This window comes from Protopterus annectens, chromosome 1.part1 (genome assembly GCF_019279795.1).
Source record: "Protopterus annectens isolate FY-2018-M chromosome 1.part1, PAN1.0, whole genome shotgun sequence".
NCBI lineage: Eukaryota > Metazoa > Chordata > Ceratodontiformes > Protopteridae > Protopterus > Protopterus annectens.
Genome location: NC_056726.1, coordinates 907,432,742 through 907,455,450, shown reverse-complemented (window position 1 = coordinate 907,455,450; position 22,709 = coordinate 907,432,742). Strand labels below are relative to the sequence as shown.

The 22,709-nt window shown below is 37.9% G+C and overlaps 1 protein-coding gene across 1 annotated transcript in view; it reads right to left on the bottom strand.

The window, feature by feature from the left end:
- Positions 1 to 14,051, bottom strand: part of LOC122807903 (SET-binding protein-like) — a 54,625-nt gene extending 40,574 nt beyond the window's left edge. The window contains exon 1 of the mRNA XM_044078980.1: positions 13,851 to 14,051. Within this exon, the coding sequence (XP_043934915.1) occupies positions 13,851 to 13,950 (100 nt within the window). The 5' untranslated portion in view covers positions 13,951 to 14,051. The remainder of the gene's footprint in view (positions 1 to 13,850) is intronic.
- Between the last annotated feature and the right edge of the window lie 8,658 nt (positions 14,052 to 22,709).

Sequence of the window (22,709 nt, the reverse complement as noted above, 5' to 3'; positions counted from 1 at the left end):
TGCTCAACAAGGTATTAAGGTTGAAAGTACAAATATGCGAAATAAATAAGGTATAACATGTTTTTCTACAAAATTAGCAATAATGTATGCATTTCACACTATCAGCAAGAAAGATGACCTCTTACAGACTTAACAAAAATGTAAAAAACAGGATGTATGCATTTCACATTGTCAGTAAGAAAGCTAACCTGCTTCCTTAAAGAATGTGCAACAGGAAAACAATCTGTACATGTTTCTATCATGTGACACTGTTAAGCAGGGAAGTTTGAATGGATATTATGCTTTCATCAAGTCAGCACTTTTACAAGATCAGCATTGTTTCTCTACAGGATGAAAACATTGTTTCTCTGCAAACACCAGCAAACAGATGTTTTCATACAAAAACCAAAATAGAATACCAAGGAGAAAAACAGGATGTGCAGCCACTAAAGAGACTATAGCAAATGAAACTGTTAGGAGAAGTATTTTGTACAGGAAAGTTATCTTCTATGCTGATCGAGAAGTAAAGTGGCACAGTGTAACTAAAGCTGCAACAGTAGTACATGTGATTTGTTTTAAAAAGTTATTTATTAATTACTGGATCAGTGTATAAGTGACAGAGTTTAGTAATGCATCAGTGTATATTTTGCAAGTTTCTGTATGCAACATACTGTGAATGCAATTATAACTAGACTTTGATTTCAGCAGAATCCAGCCAGCAAGACCTTAGAGTCTTAAGACTTCAGATCCATCATACTAAGGAGCATCTTGATAATTAATTTTTCAATGGTGAGCCTAGCCTGCATTCAAACACAGGGGAGTGGTGATGCCTGCAGAGGGTCACTTCAGTCAAATTGCAGTAACTAACATTTGTACATATATGTAAATTCTAAACATAAATATTCCAGTTTATGCAGCTTGTGGTAGTACAGTTTCTCAGACATCTGAATCCAGATTGAGTCTGCAGTGCAGGAAAGTCACAGTGCCATAAATTCTCCAAGAAAGGTGACCACCAACTTTTCACAGCATCTCGCTGTATGCTGTGTTTCACCAGCTTCTCGAGTGACTCCAAAAATTTTCCAGCCATCTGCAACAGCCTGATCACCTGTTCCTTGCTAAGTGGTAAGACCTTTTTCTGTGTCACATTTTTAGTATGGATGCTATTAGACAGAATTCAAGCAGGTGTAAGCCAAGCTTTACTCTTAATGTAGCAGAACAACCAGATAAAATATGGAGTAAACTGCAAAGTTGGTATACACAGCACATTATTAGTAAATGTAAAACTTTATTAGGGCAAGTTGATAGTAAGGCATTATGCAAATGGATTACAACATTTGACTGGTATCTCAAAGAAAATCATGTGGGGTATGACAAATGTTTATTGTGTAAATCATATGAAACTGCTTTCTGTGTACAATGTCATAAAAATACAGTGCATGACATTATTCAAAGGTTAGACTGTACAGACAAAACTGTTAATGGTAAAGAACCAGAAAATGTTAATATGCTTACATTAAATTCAGATGTTGAACAGTTATGTCCGGTCACCACATGTGAAAGGTTAATTTCAGAGTTACAACAACAGTCAAATCAGTTACTGACAGAACCTCCAGTACATCTTGTTACAAAAAGAATGTAGTAGACGTCTAAAAGACAGACACAATGAGTTCAAGAAGTTTAGTCAAGTTATACACAAATTTTTTCAAAAGTGCATAGGAGTTTGAGATTCAGCAGAACAGGTTACTGAAAAATGTCAGAAAGACTGTGCAGCATTACAGAAAACTACTGAACAGCAATTACAGGATAAAGAAAATAAATTAGCTGAACTGACAAGAGACTGACTTTCTGCATACAACAGCTGAGCTTAAGAAAACATTGCAAAAGTGCAGGAAACTACAGCTGATCTGTACAAAAAATATATATTTTATAATATGTTTGTGTTTTGAAAACTGTTAAGCATACATGGCAGGATCTGCTGTATGGACAAATTATTCCCAAATGTTTTACTTTCATTCAATTAAAGCAAGATATTTATCAGTACTACAGTAAAGTAGAGCGTATGACTGCTATTCTCATAGTAGAGTCAAAAGGTAAACAAAACGGTTCTAGTGCATAAAAATCAAATGAGAGTAGTTAATAACAGTAAAGATCTGAAGTCAAAAGACTGGCATACATGTATTTTCTTTTCATCTAAAGTACATCTGTTTATAATGCACAAGAGGAAAGGCAGACAACAGCGAATATAAATAATGTAAATAAAGTTCTAAATTTTAAAAATAAATAAAATCACAGATGGCATTAGTCAAGTAGTCTTTGTAAAATAAATGGCAGGACAGTTAAATAAATAAAAAATACTAAAATCAAAGTTAAAAAATATGTAAACTAATTGTAAAATAATGTCTACTTATGTAGTATAAATGCGAAGTTATGCAAATCACAAATACATATTATATTTCTGAGTGTTTTTATAACTGCATTTTACTATCAAATTGCAAGTGTATTAACAGATGATTAAAGGAAAAATGCTAAAAGGCTTAATTACGGTCTACAGAGTCTAAAATGTGAGCTCAGACCTTCCCAAATAAATAGTTACAGGAAATATTGAGCAGATAAGGTAAAAAACAAGACCGATTGCCAGACAAGTGGCTTGAGTTTTTCTAAAAATTTATTTTTTATTAAAACACAATTGTGCATACATGTCACTGATAATCTGTTTGCAGGTAAATGTTAAAAGTAAAAAAACTGTTACATCAAGTATAGCCAGCCGATGGGCCATTATATACATACAGTTCAAATCAATTAAGCAGGGTGGTAAACAGTAAAAACTTTATAAAAAAAATTATCAAATCAGACAAAGGTCCATAGTTTGTTAGTAACCTAATAAAGCAAATGTGTAACCAAAGTGTTGGGCTAACATACTTTATTTTATTTACGCTGTGAGAATACAAACAATACTGCAATACTACAGGGGGAGGAGTACTTTCTCAGATTTACACTGACTGTATAAGCAGTACTGCAAAAGGGTCTAAAATAAAGCCACAGGAAGAAATAATATATCATTCCTTGTTGACAATACACTTTCAGGGGGGAGGAGAAAACAGGTATTAGTGCATTAGAAATACTGGTAAACAGATTAAACCTGACAGGATAAGATATTTTACAAGTTTCTAACAGCTATCATGCCAGTTATTATATTAAATTATATTTACAACCTGTTAAACTGTAAAGCTATACAAGAGAGAGAGAGTAAAGATATGTAAAAAATGAGCAATACTGGTCACTATTTTTTAATGTTTTGTCAAGACAACGTTGGTATGCAAAAGCATAAATGTTTCTAATTGCTGGATATGTAGTTTAATACCATGCCTTTGGTGGTAATGCTACTAGTCCAAGATTTTGCTTGATATTAATATTACTAAATTTGTAAGATTAGACTAAATGTACTTTACAGTCTTTGTATGTACAAATATAAAATAACTCAGTACAAATGAAATTTTAAAAAAATGGGTCCAGGGTACCTATTGAAATGCATGAGTAGCAAACAGTCTGTGTAGATATATACTGTATAGGACACATTGTAAAGTAACAAGTTCAAAAGTAATTTGTCAAGTTGTAATTCTATTACTAGTTGCAGTTTTATCACTGTTTTTTGGACCATCGTTTTATCTGTACTAGTATTGGTTACGTTAAAGGAACATTATATTAAAATATTGTACTCATACAGCTAATGGACTAATATGTAAACAGCATTCTTTAGTTCACTTCAGTGTCAACCAAGGTGTTAATAGGGAGTTCAGAAATATGACCACAATGTTATGGTTAAAATGACATTGAAACTGTATATTTATAACACTAAATAACGTTTGCAGTAGCACATAGTTATTGTCTCTTATAGATATTAGTCTATCTCTAATATATTGGTATAAAATGATTAATAAAAGTAAACAGTTAATTCAACAGCTGCATAGAGTTAATGCAAGAGTTCTAAGTCATAAATGAAATTCTGTAATTGCAAAAGAATAAATTAATCAAGTTAAAACTAAACCAGACACAGCCCATAACTGATGAAATATTTTCACAGAATGGTCTGCAAAAGAAAAAGTTGTTAAATGCATTCAGTTTTGGTAGTAAAACTTGATATCATTGTATTAACTATGTAAAATTACAGTTTGACTTGTATCAAAAGAAGACTAAAGGTTTTGTTTCTTAATGCGTTTTCTATATAATCTGATTCAAAATGCACATCAGTATAAAGTGTTTTGAGTATGTTTTAAAATAAAAAGAGAGAATTGTAAGAGTATTCTCAAAAAGGTATTAAGGTTGAAAGTACAAATATGCAAAATGAATAAGGTATAACATGTTTTCCTACAAATTTAAAAGAATGTAAGCATTTCACACTGTCAGCAAGAAAGCTGACCTCTTACAGACTTACCAAAAATGTAAAAAACATGATGTATGCATTTCACATTCAGTAAGAAAGCTAACCTGCTTTCTTAAAGAATGGACAACAGGAAAACACTCTGCACGTGTTTCTAAAATATGACACTGTTAAGAAGGGAAGTTTGAATGGATATGCTTTCATCAAGTCAGCATTTTCACAAGATCAGCATTATTTCTCTACAGGATGAAAACATTGTTTCTCTGCAAACACCAGCAAAAAGATGTTTTCATACAAAGACCAAAACAGAATACCAAGGTGAAAAACAGGATGTAAAACCATTATAAAGAGACTATAGCAAATGAAACTGTTAGGAGAAGTATTTTGTACAGGAAAGCTATCTTCTATGCTGATTGAGAAGTAAAGTGGCACAGTGTAACTAAAGCTGCAACAGCAGTATGTGTGGTTTGTTACAAAAAGTTATTTATTAATTACTGCATCTGTGTTAAGTGACAGAGTTTGGTGCTGCATCAGTATACATTCTGCAAGTTTCTGTGGGCAACAGACTGTGAATGCAATTATAACTAGACTTTGATTCCAGCAGAATCCAGCCAGCAAGACCTTAGTGTCTAAAAGAAGACTTTGGATCCATCACAGTAAGGAGTACCTTGACAATTAATTTTTCAGTGACCAACACAAAGACGGCAAGAATATTAGAGACTCAAACTATAATGAAGTAGAATGAGTTAACAGTGACACATTATTACATACAGCGAACAGAACTTCATAATCACAACAATTGCAGATAGCAGCATGTCTATGATCCAAACATATGTGGAAAATATACAGTTTGACAAAAAGTGTAAGTTTATTACATAAATACATGCAGTCATAACTCAGATGGTAGTAGTACATTACGTAAATCATGATTCAAATGGCAATGAGAAGTTCAATTACAGGATTCATACAAGCTATAAGCCTATCGCCATGGTTCACTGGTAACGCCATCTACACTACATCAGTATGTCTGAGGGATGGAAGAGACAAGAAAAGGTTAGCTGAAACTAGTCAGAGGAGTACAATGGTAAGTACAAAAATGATAGCTGTGAAGAAAGAGTGAAGAGATAGAAAAGGATAAGTTGAAATAAGTTAAAGGAATACTAAGCTGAGTATAATAATGTTAGTAGTGAAGAATGAGAGTGTAAGTGATATATGGTGGTAAGATCATGGTTTAGAGGGGATAAAACTACCAACAGCAAGCTTCAGTACACCTGCTATATTTACATAGATTTATGGTTGAATATTAATCAACTGCTCTGAAGGACCATTTTACGCCTAACCAATAATCCAAGGTGAGAATCATACTCTGTACCTTTCACCTAACCTATGAGGAAAACACTTTATCCATTATGGCAAACCTCCCAACCTACATAATAAACATGTTGACAACAACTTTGTTTTAAATCACAGTTAATATAGCAAATACCACAACGAAGCAACCAAGCTGTACCAAATGGTATAAAAGCATAAACCTTTTATTCCTTCAAGTGCACACGGTAAGCGCTTTCGCCAATAAGCTTCATCAGACCACATAATAGCAACATAAAAAATGGTCTTTATATATAACAATTCAAATCCTAATCATCCAATCACAACATGAAACTTAAAATTGGTGTACTGATTTCTTAAAGAAATATACATATAAAACCAATAAACCTACATGCAAATTTCAACTACATATCCAAATACACAGAGTATATATTTCAGAAATCACAAATATATACATAAAAAGGTGTATGTAAACCAAGACATATGAAGCATCAAAAAATATAATAGAAAACTATAAAATGCAAATTATGAAAATATAAATTATAAAAATATACGAGGAATACATGTAAAAATATAAATGATAGATGCATATTGCTGAATTTTGTTATTTGCTAGTAATTACAGGTGTGGGGGTAGCCACATTCTTTGATTTCCTGTCCTTGCCTATTTAAGTGGTACAGTGTGAAATATTTTCTGCTTAAAACCTCAGCTTTGGCCGGCTAAGAACTAGCTGTATTCAACTGGACATATAAGAGAATTTAAGTACCTTTATCTGCACTCCCCCCCACAAAAAAATACAGTATTTAAATTGATTTTAAATGTGTTGCAGGAATATTAACTGAACTGGAAGTTTTGACTCTGCTCTTCAGTTAGTCCCACCCACCCTCCCTGTTTTTGTTTTGGTGTTAATCTTAGTGGCCTTGAAACTGCCCACCCCTCTTGTGAATTTGTGTTTGGATACTCCTTCTGGGCCCATCTCATTTGCTCACTCAAATGAGTACAGTGAGATCATATTCTGATTTCAGGCACTCCTACTGTGTACAAAGAGAGCATCTGGGAAACAGAAAAAAAATTTAAGCTTGTTTCCTGCCTTTCCTGTTAAGTGGTATAGACTATTTGTAGGCTTCTGAGCCCCCAAGCCCTTCTGTGTTGGAGGGAAGCCTTCTAGCTTAGTTTTTTTTCTTATAACTAGCCAGTTTTCTAGTTTCAGCACTCAAATCTGTTTCTTTGATCTCAGCACTTGTTCAGAAAAAAAAAAAAAAATTTCATCTGCTTTTACTGTACTTGTGTTTCTACCTACTTTATTTTACTTTTGCATCATCTTAAAAGTACTCAACTGTATTTATTACTGCTTGGTGTAACTCATTCTAAGCCTTTTGGTTTAAACACTTGGGCTCCGGACCAGTTGTTTTGCACTGAGAGGGTTTGTGGTCTGCACTGTAGTGGCAGAACAGGTAGCTTACATCCTTCTAAGTTGGGAACTGCTGATTGAGGGCTCAGTGTCTGTTATTCTACAAGTTTATTAATTCTGGTTAAAGCACTTGGGCTTTCAGGCCAGTTATTTTACATTAAGAGGGTTCGTGGTCTGCACTCTTGTGGGAGGAGAGGCTGGACTCTGCCCTTCTGAGCTGGGAATTTCTGGTTAAAGGCTTATAGTGAATGCATATCTGAACTGCTTCTTACTGAAGTTGGTGCACTTTGTTTGCTGTGGCATAGACTGGATTCAGGCCTACTGGATCTAGCTTTGTTTGTGTAACTTGAGCACTAATCCAGGCATTCTCTAAAGTATTCAATTGTATTTATTACTGCTTGGTAGTAACTTGATTGAAGTGTAGCTATCATTCTAAGTCTTTTGGATTAAGCACTTGGGCTTCAGACCAGTTGTTTTACATTAGGAAGGTTTGTGGCATGCACTGTGGTGGCAAGACAGGTAGCTTTCATCCTTCTAAGTTGGGAACTGCTGATTGAGAGCCCAGTGTCTGTTATTCTTAAAGTGTATTAGTTCTGGTTTAAGCACTTGGGCTTCAGGCCAGTTAGTTTACATTAAGAAGGTTCGTGGTCTGCACTCTTGTGGGAGAAGAGGCTGAACTCTGCCCTTCTGAGCTGGGAATTTCTGGTTAAAGGTTTATAGTCCCTGAATATTTGAACTGTATCTTACTGAAATTGGTACACCTTGTTTGCTGTAGCATAGACTAGATCCAGGCCTGCTGAATCTAGCTTTGTTTATATGCTTGTTGTTTGTTTGCTTGTTATTTCCCTGGAACGCTAATTCCACCTAATACGCGGCTTCTCAGCGCTTCTGTGGATCACTAGTGATATCTGCATTGCTTACTGTACTTATTTCCTTGTTTCACTTGAAAGAAAGTTACTGTTTGTCGTTTTGCATTTAAGTTACCTGTAACACATTGCACTTAAGTTACCTGGCACTTGCTCACTAAAGCAATTATATAAGTCAGCACTAAAAATTAAAAGCACTACACCCTCACTCCCCACTGGCCCTTGTTTTCAATTATAAAGGAATTCCCAATATTATTCTAGCATGTCCAAAGGTCAGTTGTCAATCTCCTCTCCGGTCCAGCTGGTGAATCTGGGAATCTTGAGGCAATGTTACAACTGCCTCATGTACACAGACAACCCTCTTCTACTCCCAACAAATTCCAACACATGTGAGAGATGCAACCATATAGCCAAACTGGAGGCTAAGCTCTCTCAACTCAGTACTGGCATAACCAGTCAGGAGGAGAAGGAAACCACACTCACTACAATTCCAGTCTCACATAGACCTACCACGACAGCAAACCAAACACATAATCACACAAAAACATACTCGGAGGCTATAAATAAAGATCTGCCTAAGCAGCAGAGACCTCCAAAGCAGACACCCAAGCAACCGCTACCCCAAAACAAAACACGTGCAACACATCTCACAAAGCCAGTGTGCCGAACAGTCACAGCCCTTAAGACTAAACAACACACCTGATACACTTGTAATAGGTGACTCTATCGTCAGGCACAATGACGTCCCGCTCACCAGGCTGAACAAGGAGAGGGTCACGGTGAGCAGCCTGTCGGGCGCTAGGATCCGCCACATAACACAAGCACTCAGGTCACTCCAAGGCAAGTACAAATATGACTCAGTCATTGTCCATGCTGGTGTGAATGACCTGAGATGTACCTCCCTGGACTACATGAAAAGAGACACAGAGGAGCTCTCTGAGCATGTAGCCCAGGCCGGTATGACCCTAACCTTGAGTAGTATCTTACCCTCACCAAGAATGATGCCACAATATGCAGACAAGATGATCAATTTCAACAATTGGCTTAAGTACTGGTGTCATTCAAAGGGGATCCAATGCCTGCCAGCTTGGGATGATATGCTCGACAAGCCATGATGCTTCGCTAGGGACGGCTTGCACCTGTCACCCCTGGGCTTTCTGATATTGGCAAAGGCTCTTGCTACCCCCATAGTGCCTTTTTTAGGCAAGGCTCTAAAGACAAACCCACCTCCATAGGTATCACAAGGGATAAGAAACTAAGAGTAATGCTACTCAATGACAGAAGTCTAAACCTCAAGATGCACGCACTCGAAACTCTCCTTAGCATGGAGAACATCGATATCTGTGCAGTAACAGAAACCTGGTTCAGGGCTCCCGAGAGCACCCCAGCACTACCAGGTTATACCTCATACCATGCTTTTCGGCCCCAAAACTTGGACCGAACCACAAAAGCAGGGGGAGTATCGATATTCATCAAAGATACCCACACCTCCAGGTTGGTGGCAAAGCACGAAGCATCAGGGACTATCCATGTGCAACTAACAGTGGGTAAAACTGCCTTCCAGTTTATAGCCTGCTACAGACCACCCTCCCAAACCCAAGAACCCCACTCGGCCTTCCTGAGAACACTAGAAAATATGAAGGTCTCTCCAAACACTATTATATTGGGCGACTTCAACTACCCAAACATAGACTGGGAGCATTACTCTAGCCCAAACACCCGAGCCCAAAGGTTCCTAGAATTTATAAACTCAAATGCTATGGAACAACTTGTTACCACTCCCACAAGAGGGGAAAACATACTGGACCTGATCATCACCAACATGGGGACTCTATGCTCCAGACCAGAAGTGTATCCCTCACTGGTAAGATCAGACCATAAACTAATCTCACTGGATATTCACATCCAGTCCCCACCCCCTGCCCAGAAAACCACAGTGAAAAACTTCTCTAAAGCAAATTTCACACTCCTCAAAACCGAGGTGGAATCCTTCAAAGACCCGGGCCTGTGGAAAATACGGCCCAGACTGCAGAATCCTTTATAAACGCATTCTATGAACACCTTCAGGAATGCATGGATCATGTGATCCCAAATAAAACCAAGACCCAGTCCTCCAAAGGCAGACGTCCTGTCTGGTGGACCCCAGCCATAAACAAACTATACAATAGAAGGAGGAAGCTACTAAATGATACAGCAAAATCCCAAAAGGGAAGGCATCACTGATCAGTATTAGCAAAAACTACGGGCACTCATAAAATTGTCTAAGGCCAGCTTCGAGAGAAAAATTGCACAGGACACTAAGGATAATCACAAGGCTTTCTTTAGTTATGTTAGGAACCTGGGTGGTAATTCCCAGATATGCTCAGAATTAGTCCAAAATGACAAAAAATACACCGAACCCACAGACATTGCCAACATCCTAGCTGACAAGTTCAGCGCAAACTTCTCCCCCCCACCTCCCCACCAAAAAGGCAAATATCTATCCCAGCAGAGTGCTGCCCCCCTGACATCTCAGATGCTCAGGTAAGAGCCGCCCTCTCCAAAGCAAAAACACAGCATCAATGGGACCAGACGGTGTCCCAGGCTGCGTCCTACATGAACTCCAAGAAGAGCTAAACCCAAACATAAAACTACTGTTCATTCTCAGCCTTACTACAGGATATGTGCCCAAAGAGTGGCGTACAGCAACAGTGGTCCCTCTCCATAAAGGTGGTGCCTCAACGGATCCTGGAAACTATCGCCCCATAAGCCTGACTAGCTTGGTCTGCAAAGCTATGGAAAGGATCATCATGGACCTTATAAATAAAGATATTGGGGACCTACAGACACTGGATCCTACCCAGTTCGGCTTTGTTAAGGGCAGATCCTGCCTATTAAACCTGGTTGATTTCTTTGAAACAGTCACCAAGGCCATTGATGAGGGGAAGGTGGTCCACACAGCCTACCTGGACCTCGCAAAAGCCTTCGATACAATACCCCACTTGGGCATTACAGATAAGCTCACCAGCTTAAATATAAACCCCTATGTCACTAGATGGATTGCAAACTGGCTCAAGGACAGAACCCACATGGTTAGAATTGCTGGAGCCATGTCAGACTCCAAACCAGTTACAAGTGGTGTCCCACATGGCTCAGTCCTGGGACCTCTCTTGTTCGGTATATATTTCTCAGTGGTACAGGCCAACACGGAAGGACTGTGGCTGACCAAGTTCGCAGATGACTGCAAACTGGGCACCATAATCGACTCTCCAGCCGACACAAGCATCCTCCAAAAGGGCCTCATAGAAACAGACAACTGGTGCCAGAGCCATGGCCTCAAGCTAAATGCCAAAAAGTGTATAGTCATCCCCTTTGGCAAAAACAAAGTGCCCACAAATTACCACATAGGTGGTAATCCATTAAGTACAGAAGAAGTAATTAGGGACCTGGTTACCCAAGTTGATAGCAATCTCTCATTTGACAACCACGTGGCCAAAGTGGTTAGAAAAACATTTTATATAGCCCACCTAATCATGAAGGGATTCACATCTAGATCAGGGGAGGTCATCGTGCCTCTTTACTCATCCCTCATCAGGCCCATAATTGAGTACAATGCCCCTTTTGGGATGTACCTTACCGGACACCTGCAGCAACTGGAAAGACCCCAAAACTACCTCACCAAGAGGATCAAAGGGCTCAAACAGATGCCATATGCTGCCCGGTTAAAGAAACTCCAGCTCTACTCAGTGGCATACCGCCTGTTCAGAGGCGATCTGTGCCTGACGTATAAAGCCATGTCCAACCCGGAATTAATGGACATGCTGCACCTCGGAAAATCCAAATCCCATCAAGCTACGTGCTCGAGAGACTTGAACCTCAGCACTGAAATAAATAGGACATGCTGGAGGGACAGATTCATAACCCAGAGGCTCCCTTCACTCTGGAATAAAATCCCAGCCCAGGTTAGGCAGAGTCCCTCATTGACTCTCTTCAAGAGGAATCTTGATGAGTGGATGGGAGATCGTAGGTTTACCCCGGGTATCACTTCTGTGTCACTGTTAGACAGAGGCACAGTATATTAACCTCGAAAAAGGGCATAGCAAAATAAATTTAAAATAGGTGGCGAAAGCCAAACACATTCTGGCTAGGCTTATAAATGCCCTAGGGCAGATAGCCTAGTATGAACCTATGAACCTATATAAAATATTTCATTTCTGTATTCTTCATTTATTTAAAAATATTTCATTTCTGTATTCTCCGTTTATTTAAAAAAGGTTTTATGGAGGCCCTCTCATTTAACCCACAACCCCTGTCAGCTCTGAGAATGATAATCCAGTTTGCTCTAAATTCAGTGTGGTTCCTGATGTCTCCTTTTCTAATACTAGGTGTTATGACCTCAATAGCCCTAAAAGGAAAATAATGACGTATCATCATATCTAATAACATGTTTTGCCAGTGCATTGTTGTCAGAGCATCTCTTGATGTTATATAAATGTTCACAAATCCTGTCCTTAAAAGGTCTATTCGTTTTGCGAACGTAAAAACAATGGCATGTTTGACACTCCACTAAATATACAATGTTAGGGGTTCTACATGCAGCTTCAGCGTGAAATGAATATTCTCTGTGTAAGTCTGGATGACGGAACTTATTTGAAGTATCAATGTATGAACAGAAGTTACACCCTGTTCTGTTCATCAGTATGATGATGGTCATTATTTTCTTTTTAGGGCTATTGAGGTCATAACACCTAGTATTAGAAAAGGAGACATCAGGAACCACACTGAATTTAGAGAGAACAACTGGATTATCATTCTCAGAGCTGACAGGGGTAGTGGGTTAAATGAGAGGGCCTCCATAAAACCTTTTTTAAATAAACGGAGAATACAGAAATGAAATATTTTTAAATAAATGGAGAATACAGAAATGAAATATTTTATATGCATCTATTATTTATATTTTTACATGTATTCCTCGTATATTTTTATAATTTATATTTTCATAATTTGCATTTTATAGTTTTTTATTATGTTTTTAGATGCTTCATATGTCATGGTTTACATACACCTTTTTATGTATATATTTGTGATTTCTGAAATATATACTGTGTGTATTTGGATATGTAGTTGAAATTTGCATGTAGGTTTATTGGTTTTATATGTATATTTCTTTAAGAAATCAGTACACCAATTTTAAGTTTCATGTTGTGATTGGATGATTAGGATTTGAATTGTTATATATAAACACCATTTTTTATGCTGCTATTATGTGGTCTGATGAAGCTTATTGGCGAAAGCGCTTACCGTGTGCACTTGAAGGAATAAAAGGTTTATGCTTTTATACCATTTGGTACAGCTTGGTTGCTTCATTGTGGTATTTGCTATATTAACTGTGATTCTAAACTCTTACAACGAAGCATTTGTCTTGTGTGTGCTTTGCTACATCTTTTCATTTTTGTTTTAAATCAGGCTGATAAGCTAATTGGGGAGATGTAGGATTATCCAGCTATGTAGAAATGGGTGCATTTGCATTTTTTTATTTTGGGAAAATTTTGACAGCTGCTAGACGGCATTCTTCCATAACTGCCTCTACTGTAAAACATCATATGGGATAGCAAGGCCTTTACGGTGTTTAACTTGGCCCTCTAAAAACAAATGAAGTTTATAGCACTGTAAATGCAGCTGCTGAAAGGAGGATATGTCTGCATCATAAGCAGCATGTTAGCTTGTATGACTTGTATATAACACAGACTCTTGCATAATACAGCCTAATTCCTAGTAAACTTTCCCTAGTGACATCAAGATTAAAGGAACCAAGTACAGTTATTCAGTATGTCTACTTCAGATATAATTAAAGCAATTTTTAACATACAGCTATGGTTTATAGAACAACACAAAATGAGTGTTATACCTGGTTCAGATGGCATGGATGATAACGGCAAAGATGATAACACTGAAGCTGGATGTACCAGAATGGACTCTGCAGGCACTGGCTTTCTTCTAGTTACCATGGCTGAAACAGTACTGTCACCCTTGTTTTGGAAGGATGCCTGATCTGCTTTCAGGTGGGAGTTGAGAAGACCTGGAATAAATAAAGGGTATAATGTATTAGGAGAACAATGCAGCTAACTGTGCTTGGAAATAAGACAATCTCACATTAGCAACAAAAGTGGAAAGGAGACATAAATTAAATATGATGTTTTTTACTTATTGTAAAAACTAAGAAAAAAATAGTAAGTCAGTGCTAACAGATACTCCAGGTATTACTGATGCTAAAAGTAACTGATTAAAATGAACTCAGAGCAAGAAAAAAAAAAGATCTTACAAATTAAATTCCAAAATAATACAGTTTGTGAACATTCTTGTTTTGAAAAAAATTTATGTTTTTATTTTTATTTTATTTCATTGCATAAGAAACAAACCTGTCTAAGAACAAAATGCAAAAAACCTTGCAGTGACTGTAATTTATAATTCCTTACAATGGATGCTTGTGTTTGATGTGGCCAAAGCAGAGTTTCTTGTACTCATTTCTGGAAACTGTTACAAAGTAAGAACAAAGACAGAACAAGTCGTTCAGACGAGAAAAATAACGATGGAGCAGCAAGTATGTCAAAAGAGTGGTGACGGCAGTACTTTTTTTTTAAGGACAGAAAGGGTGCATATATGACAGAAAGCTTCAGAAACTGCAAATGTGTGTAAATAAACTTTCAAAACAGCAGACCTTCAATGTGCAGTCATTCTAACTGTAAATCATAAAATTTAGGTTATATCCCAACTACTCTGTCTTCTAAATGATCAGACTTTTTTCAGTCTTGTATACCCTATGAAGGCTTTAGCTACAAGCTATGTTCTGTTTTCAAGCCCTTTGCACCCCTTCCCGTGACTGTGATGGGCATTTACCTTAGTATCACTATACAATTTGATAATCATTAAAGTAAATGCCCATCACAGTCGGGGGGGGGGGGTTACCTTAATTGGATAATCATTAAGGTAAATGCCCCCCCCATGAATGTGATGGGCATTTACCTTAATGATTATTAAATTATACAGTGATACTAAAACTAACAAGCAACAGTGAAGTCAAATGAGATGAATATGCTTTAAAAAACATTTTCCAGTTATGCTTAATCCAGTTCAGGGTTATGGGGGAGATACAGCCTATCCTGCTATTTACTGGGCACAAGGCAGATGAATTAATGACAGTGCCAAACCACTGCAGTATGCATGTCATGCACTCTTGGCAAGTTCACACACATATAAGGACAACTAGGAGGAACACCAATTCAACTATGGCACATCTTTGGGATGTGGGATGAAATCAGATTATCCAGTGAAAATTCTGGTACAGATGGGGATGAGAAATTAACTAAACATCTAGCAGTGAATGGCAACTGTGCTAACTACTTCTACACCTTGCCATCGCAATTGTGTGTAATGACACACGGGAAGGGAAGGAACATTTTTCTAACAATGACCATTTCTAAAAGATCTCCTGTCATGGTAAATATAAGGATACAGAACTATATTATCTTATTCTGGGATTGTCACTCTAGCAGTAAATAATACTGGTACTTTTTAAGCCAGTACTACTGAACTCAAGGAATTTGGGCAGTTAAATTATGCCTTGCAGAACAGTCAGGCCAAACCATGTCCTCCATGCCAAAGTCTGTCTGACTCTGGACTCTAGAGCCATCTTTTACTATTTTGTGAAGGTATGTACAGTGGACCACTTGACAGCTACTAAAATACCTCATGCAGAAAATTTCTAACATATGCTGATATACTGCTGCTTTCCTAGCAAAATGTTTGCTTTATTAGAATGGGCTTTTTACTCTCCCTATAAAGGTTTATTCTAAGTGTCATAATAACGTGCAGTACAATGTACCAATCATTTTGATAAAGATTGCTTACTGATCGGTAGGCTTTATTGAATAAAATAGTTCATAATTTTTCTGACTTCTTTCGCTCTTTTAGTACAATGATCAAACTATTTATGAACATCCAAGTGGAAATAATATTCCTAATCATTCTGGGAAACAAAGAAATGCTAGCTGAAGAGACGGCTTAATAAAACATGCTGACATTTTAGACATAAACATGGGTTAGTTGTAAGTAACAATGTTGTAGCGCATGGGGGGTGGTGACTACGCTCTGATATTTGGAAAAAGACAAACCAGTTAAGTGTCAGGGTGGTGCCCAATCCAATCTTAACAACTGTTAAACCTGTTAAAGCTGTTGAGGTCAGGTTCTACGCAAGGCGGTAAAATCCACCAGTGCAGATCAGTAAATGACAGTAGCAGAAATAAAAGATTTGTTTCTGCCTGCTATCCTTACCAGTAACATGTCCTCAACTTCATCAAATAAACTTAGTTGCTAGAATAACATGATGTGCTATTATCCATTTTCTGAAGGACATGAACTCTGAAACTCAAATGTATGTCACTGTTTAGTGTTTTCAAGCTTTAGTGGTTTGTCTGAAAACCACAGGTTGATTACTGATTCATATTTTTGGTCCATTCATAAAATCTGGATGTTCTACAAACATCTAAACGGTTGGGATGCAAGCAGGTGAGTGTAAATTTAACAGACTGTGTTACACTGCCTTTCTGACAACGTCTGCTATGTGTTTTATGGCTTAGAAAGCCTGCAAAACACTTTGTGATTTTTTTTCACCTGTAGCCAGTAGTACGGAGCAGATAAAAGCTCCATGCGCTATAAAGAACATCTCGACATGGATGCCAAATTTGCTCCTGAGGTGAATTTCTTGGCATGCATGTCTCGAACATGTAATATGAAGGTTATAATCGGCAACTCGATCATAATCGTCTACATTATGGAAAAAAATAAGATTTGTACAACAGGGTGAGAAATTTTTAAATTATCTTCCAGATTAACAACTACTAGAAATTTTTAACTCTGTAGTCTTTGAAAGTGTATTTAAATTGTTGGCAAAGTCAGTTTCTCCAGCAAAAAGTTTAAACTCCATGAGAGACAAATTTGTCTTTTAAGAGGTCTTCCTTTAAGAAAAGATTTTACACTTTTACAGATAGATGTCCCACAATTTGTGGAAAAAGTTGGAAAACAATCAGATATTACAGCAACCAACTTCAGTGAATGAAACAAATGACTTTAACAGATCAATAATATAAAGGATCCAAATCTTGTGACATGGAGCAAAATTGTATCCCTTCCATAAGATTTTCTTACATTAGGTTTCTTTGCTTTCTAACAAATAACGTAATACATGAGGGGACTACAAGTCAGTATTAGGAATCAGAAATTTCTATGCCTCTTTCATTATGAAAAATCAAGTCAAGGAACTTTATACAAGGGCTTATAAATCTGAAATTATTCTGCCAGATAACAACCATGTGTTTACCAGAAAAATTGCTTAACTCTACAGTCTCTCAATGTTATAACAAAAAGGTGGTAAAATTAGCTTCTCCAGCATGAACATTCCTGATCTTAAATTCTGGACTCCTTAAAGGAAAATGTTTATACATGGATGTACTACAACCTGTGAAAAAGTTGTGAATCAAGTAGAAACTGTAAAAACATGAATTTCAGTGCATGAAAAGTTGGAAAGAAATTATATTACTTAACCATTCTGGTATTCCTGGAATGTGACAATATGGTAAAGACCTTGTGACATGGAACTAAAAACAAATATTTTCCACTTTGTAAGACATTTTTGTATCAGGTGACTTTGGCTTTTCTAAAATTTGTAACACATCCAAACTGTCAGCTTGAGCAGAGCTGACTAAAAAACAAGTTTGGACGCCAAGCCCTTCAGAGCTTTCCTGTCAATAGAGGGAGGGTGGCTGAGCCCTGAAAAAGCAATGCTAGGAGCAACAAAAAATAAATGTTCACATCCTGGCATAAAAAAACACTAAAAACAAGGGGGGGTGGAGGGGAGGGAATGGCAACTGCAGCAGAGGTCATTTCAATATTTACTGTTATTGCAAGTTTATTTACACAAATATACTATGTTGATCACTGCTGCAGTAGACTTAGCTATATGGACAGACTACCCGAGATTGCTACATTTGGGAGATGGAAGGAGAAGAGTTCAGGAGGCTCTGGAGAATGGTCTTAGCAAAGCCTGACATGTACCTAGAGAAGGAATCAAGCTTATAGTGCTTTGTAAAAGTATGTTCAGAGGACCAAGTAGCAGCTTCTAGAATACTTCTAGAATCCAACACTTTCCAAAAAGCCATAGATGAAGCCAAGGTTCTGATGGAATGCGCCTTTACCTTGCCTGGAATAGTTTTGTTATGGTGAGTATAAGAAAAGATAATAGCCTTAAGACAACTATTTGAAAATAGTCTGTTTGATACACGCTGTCCCTTCTTCTTACCTTCACAAGAAATGAACAAGAGATCCGAAGATCTGAAAGATTTTGTTCTGTCAAGATAGTACTTGAGTTGTATAGGGACATTGAAGGTATGAAGTATCCCTTCTCCCTCATTTTTATGTTCAGGAAAGAAAATAAACATATATCACTTTAGGCATAAAAGAATGATTAGTTCTCAAAGAAATCCTGTCCCTGTGGAAAATGAGATAAGGTTGACTCACCAAAAGAGCTTGCAACTCAGATACTCTTCTTGCAGAGGTCAGAGCAATCAGTAAAGTTCTTTTCCATGTTAAAAACCCAAGTCAGCCAGGTCAGCTGGTTCAAACAGAGCAAGTGTTACCTTCTCTAACATAAAATTAAGTTCCCAAGGAGGGGCTGCCGGTTTTCTTGGGGGGGGGGGGGGCTCTTACACAAAATCCATTTCAAAAACATGAGACTGTATTGAAAGTGGAGGATCCATGGACAGCAGTGCTGTAATGGCTGATAAATGAACCTTGACAGAGGAATAAGAAAGGCCACAGCACAGTAACTCAAAATACTGTAAAACCACAGAACACCTAGCCCAGAATGGGTGCTGTTTATATTGTTGGCACCAACTAGAAAACCTTTTCCATTTGCTAATATATGATTTTCTAGTAGCAGGCTTTCTTGCTTCGATTAGTACCTGCTGCACATCCTCAGTAAACAGGTGCCTGAAAGGAATTAAGACCCTATCATCCAGTCAGTCAACTGAAACTGACTGATGTCAAGGTGTACCAAACATCCCTGTTCTTGTGTGCGTATACCTAGTCTGTGAGGATGCTTGTGGTGACTGCTCTGGCAATTTTCAAAAGAAAGGAGAACCACTGTTTTCTGGGCCATAAGGGAATCACCATAATGATTTTGGTGGATTCTTTCTGAATCTTCAGAAGTACCCTGGATATTGGCAGAAAAGGTGGAAAAGCATACAGGAACATTCCTATCCAAGGAAAAGAAAAGGCATCGGTCTTCCAGGCCTTCTTGCATGGAGACCTGGAAGAGGCTTGTGCCAATTGATTCAGCGAGGAGGCATAGAGGTCTACTTGAGGAACTTCCTGCAGATGAATCAAATCTTGGAAGACTCCCAATCCAGTTTCTATTCAGGATGGCCTGCCCTGGTCCTGGTCAGCTTGTTTTTACACACAGTTTTGCTCTGACAGAATGCAGCATGCCTGCAGATTGAGATGTGCTGTGACGCTATATCCCAAGGTGACATGGCTAGACTACAAAATGACTGGGTTCACCCTTGCTTGCTGATGCACCACATGACTGTGGTATTGTCTGCAACCACTTGAAGACATCCTGGGGACCAAAGATGGTTCAGAGAATTGAATGCCTTGATCACGGCAAGCATCTCCTTGATATTTACATGCTTGCGTTTATCCTTTTACCCTTCCTGAAACTGCATCCTAAGCAAAGTCAGAAGCATCTGTGCTGGGTGACTGTTTTGGAACATGGAGGGAGAAGGACAGACCTGGATTTTAGGATACCTGTTGTCTTCACCAAATGATTTATCTTCTGATAAACCCCAGCACTGGCATTTACAAAGATAAAGGGTGCTGGTGCTGGGACCAAAGAGATTTCAGAAACCACTGTATCTTTCTCATGTGGAGTCTTGCCAGGGGTATCATGAGAATCACAGATGCCCTGAGCATCCCCGGAAGACAATCGTGTCTGAAGGAGTCAAGAAAGACCTTTGAATGTTCTCTTGGAATTCCAATTGTGTAAGAGATCTCTCACCCAAAGGAGAAATTCTTGACACTGAAAAAGACTCTGCAAAGACATGAAAGTTGTCCGGATACAGAAAAAATGTGGATACCCTGTACTCTGCAATGAGCTACAACTGGAGCTAGACACTTTGTGAACACTCTTGGAGTAAATATTCCAAAGTGTAAGGTAGAAAACAGATAATGTGATCCAGATACACAAAACCTTAAGAAACGTCTGAAGTCTGGAAGAACAGGAATGTGATGATAAACATATTTTAAGTCTAGTGTTACTAGGATACTTAAAAAAGGAAGAAGATGTAAAAGGTTGTGAAATGACATCATTTTGTATTTGGGCACTTTCACAAAACAGGTTTAGGAAAGAAAAGATCCAGAACTGGTCTCAAAGCATTTTCTTTCTTTATCAGTAAGAATATCCCTGACCAACAACCACTCCCCACCTGGGAAGGAGGAACCAGTTCTAGCACCCCCTTGGAAAAGCATGTGACAAAGAACCTGTGGAAACAAAACAGTATGATCTGGAGGGTGAGGAATGACACTCTAGAAAGAAATAATTTCCTCCCACTGCCATCTATAACCTTGATGGATGATTTTTAAAACACATTTCTCTGAAATTATCTGTTGCCAAAGACTAAAATGGAGATTAGGTTTTCTGGAAAAAAAAGGGCCAGGGTTGGAGGGGGGGGGGTCACAAGGTTTCTTGAACAATCATTCAGACTTGTTGAACTGTCCTTGGTTTTGAGGGGGATGAAACTTCTTTATGGAACACCCTTGCCATTTATTCTTAAACATCTGGTTACCTATTATTTTGTTGAGACTGTTTATTCTGCTTTTTTTCTAAAACTGTATGAAGAAATAGAAAATCCCTTGAAAATTTTGGAAAAAAAGGTCTGCAAAATCCTAGCAATTCCCTGGATCAGCTCTTGCCTCTTTCATCACACTTTTTGATCATCTCTGCTGCAGAGGGACCAAACACTAAACCTCTATGCAAGGGTGGATTTAAAACTTCATTTTTAACATTATCTGGGAGTTTCTGAGAATGCAGCTATATAAACCTTCTTAAAAGAGTACCATTAGCCATAACCTTGGAAGAAGTATCAACAGAGTCATACGCACACTGTGAAAAATAAGTGAGTGACGGGTGCAGTAGAAGAAACCAAGTTACTTTAAAGCAGATTTTTCCTCACAAGAAGAAACTTCAGATAAAACATTTCTCATAATGTCACAATTAGTTGGAACAAAGTTTAATACACAAGCCAGACAATTCAAAATTCTGAAAAGCAAAGTTGTGACAGTATACCCTTATATGCGATAATGCTCTGAAAAAGAGGGGACATGGCTAATACCCATTCTATACTGACTGCAGGTAATACACCAGAGGGATTCAGAATAAAAGATGAATGGTCTGAAGTACAATAAATGACCATAGCAAAGTCACTCAACTCTGGCTGAGGAAAATTGCTAGCCTGCTGTGGTGGCAAGGATTCTTTGCATATTTTTTTTTCTTTTTGTGTCTGGAAGAAGGACTGACAATGGAATTGGTAGTCTGGTCCATGGTCAAGCCAAAAATGGTGCCTCTTTCCCAAGGAAGGCAAGCAGCAAATGCAGGTATAACACTACCAGTCTACAAAAGTTATTTATTTATTTTTTTTTAGAGAAAAACACAGTAAAAAGCACTTTAAAACAGTATGCCAGCTCGACACACTGAAAAAAATGTTTTCAATTTCTTTACACCACTTTTAAAACTGACAGGAATAACGAAAGCTCTATTTAAAAGTACATTCGACTCTCATGACAGTTTGTTAAAACACAACGATGCTAGTTTTAAAATAATTTCTCTGAGGAGGAAAACAATAAAACAGCAACACAAATAAGAAATTGGAGGTTTATTTTCCCAGAAAGGTAACTTATCTGCCCAGCAAAGGAACAGTACAAGTTGACTGTTGGGCCCTCAAAAGCCTCAGCAGAGCGTATTCTTTGGTGGCAATAAAGCTCTGAAGGACTTTGTGTCCAAACTTGTCTTTTAGTCATCTTACCTCAAGCTGCCTGACAGTCTGGGCCCATGGAAGGTGCCTGAAGCTTTTGAAGCATGACATAACTCATACTAGTAATCAATATGCAAAAAAAAAAAGAATTCCCTCCTGTGTGCTGGCAGGAGTCAGTATTTTGATATTAGTATGTACAATCTTTCCCTGTTGCAATGTTAGAAATGACATGAGCAAATGGTACATTGGTTGAAAAAGAGGTATTTATATTACTTTGGTTCTGTCTTCCATTGCTTTGAGCAGTTGCTTCCAGACCAACAGAAAGGAAAGCATAAATAATAGTCTTAATTGTTTTGAAGGAGAAAATATTTATCTTCCATGCTGTGGGGAGCAAGGGAACAATGTGCTCCACAGAGCTCCACATGTGGAAGGCTGACACTTCTACATGTTCTCTTAAAAGATGTACAGATCCAGCTTCCACGCAGAAGTCAAGGTTTTCTTTCTGCTCATCAACCAACGGAGTCAGCAGACTTGTAACAAGAATTGCTGAAAAGTGCAGGGTGAATTGTATCACAGATTTTTTTTTTTTTTTTTTTAACTACACACCCCATATTTTAAGTGAATTGTGTCACAGATTTTACTGCCTCCTTGAAAAACTGGAAAGATCTGGTTCCTCCTTGTTTATG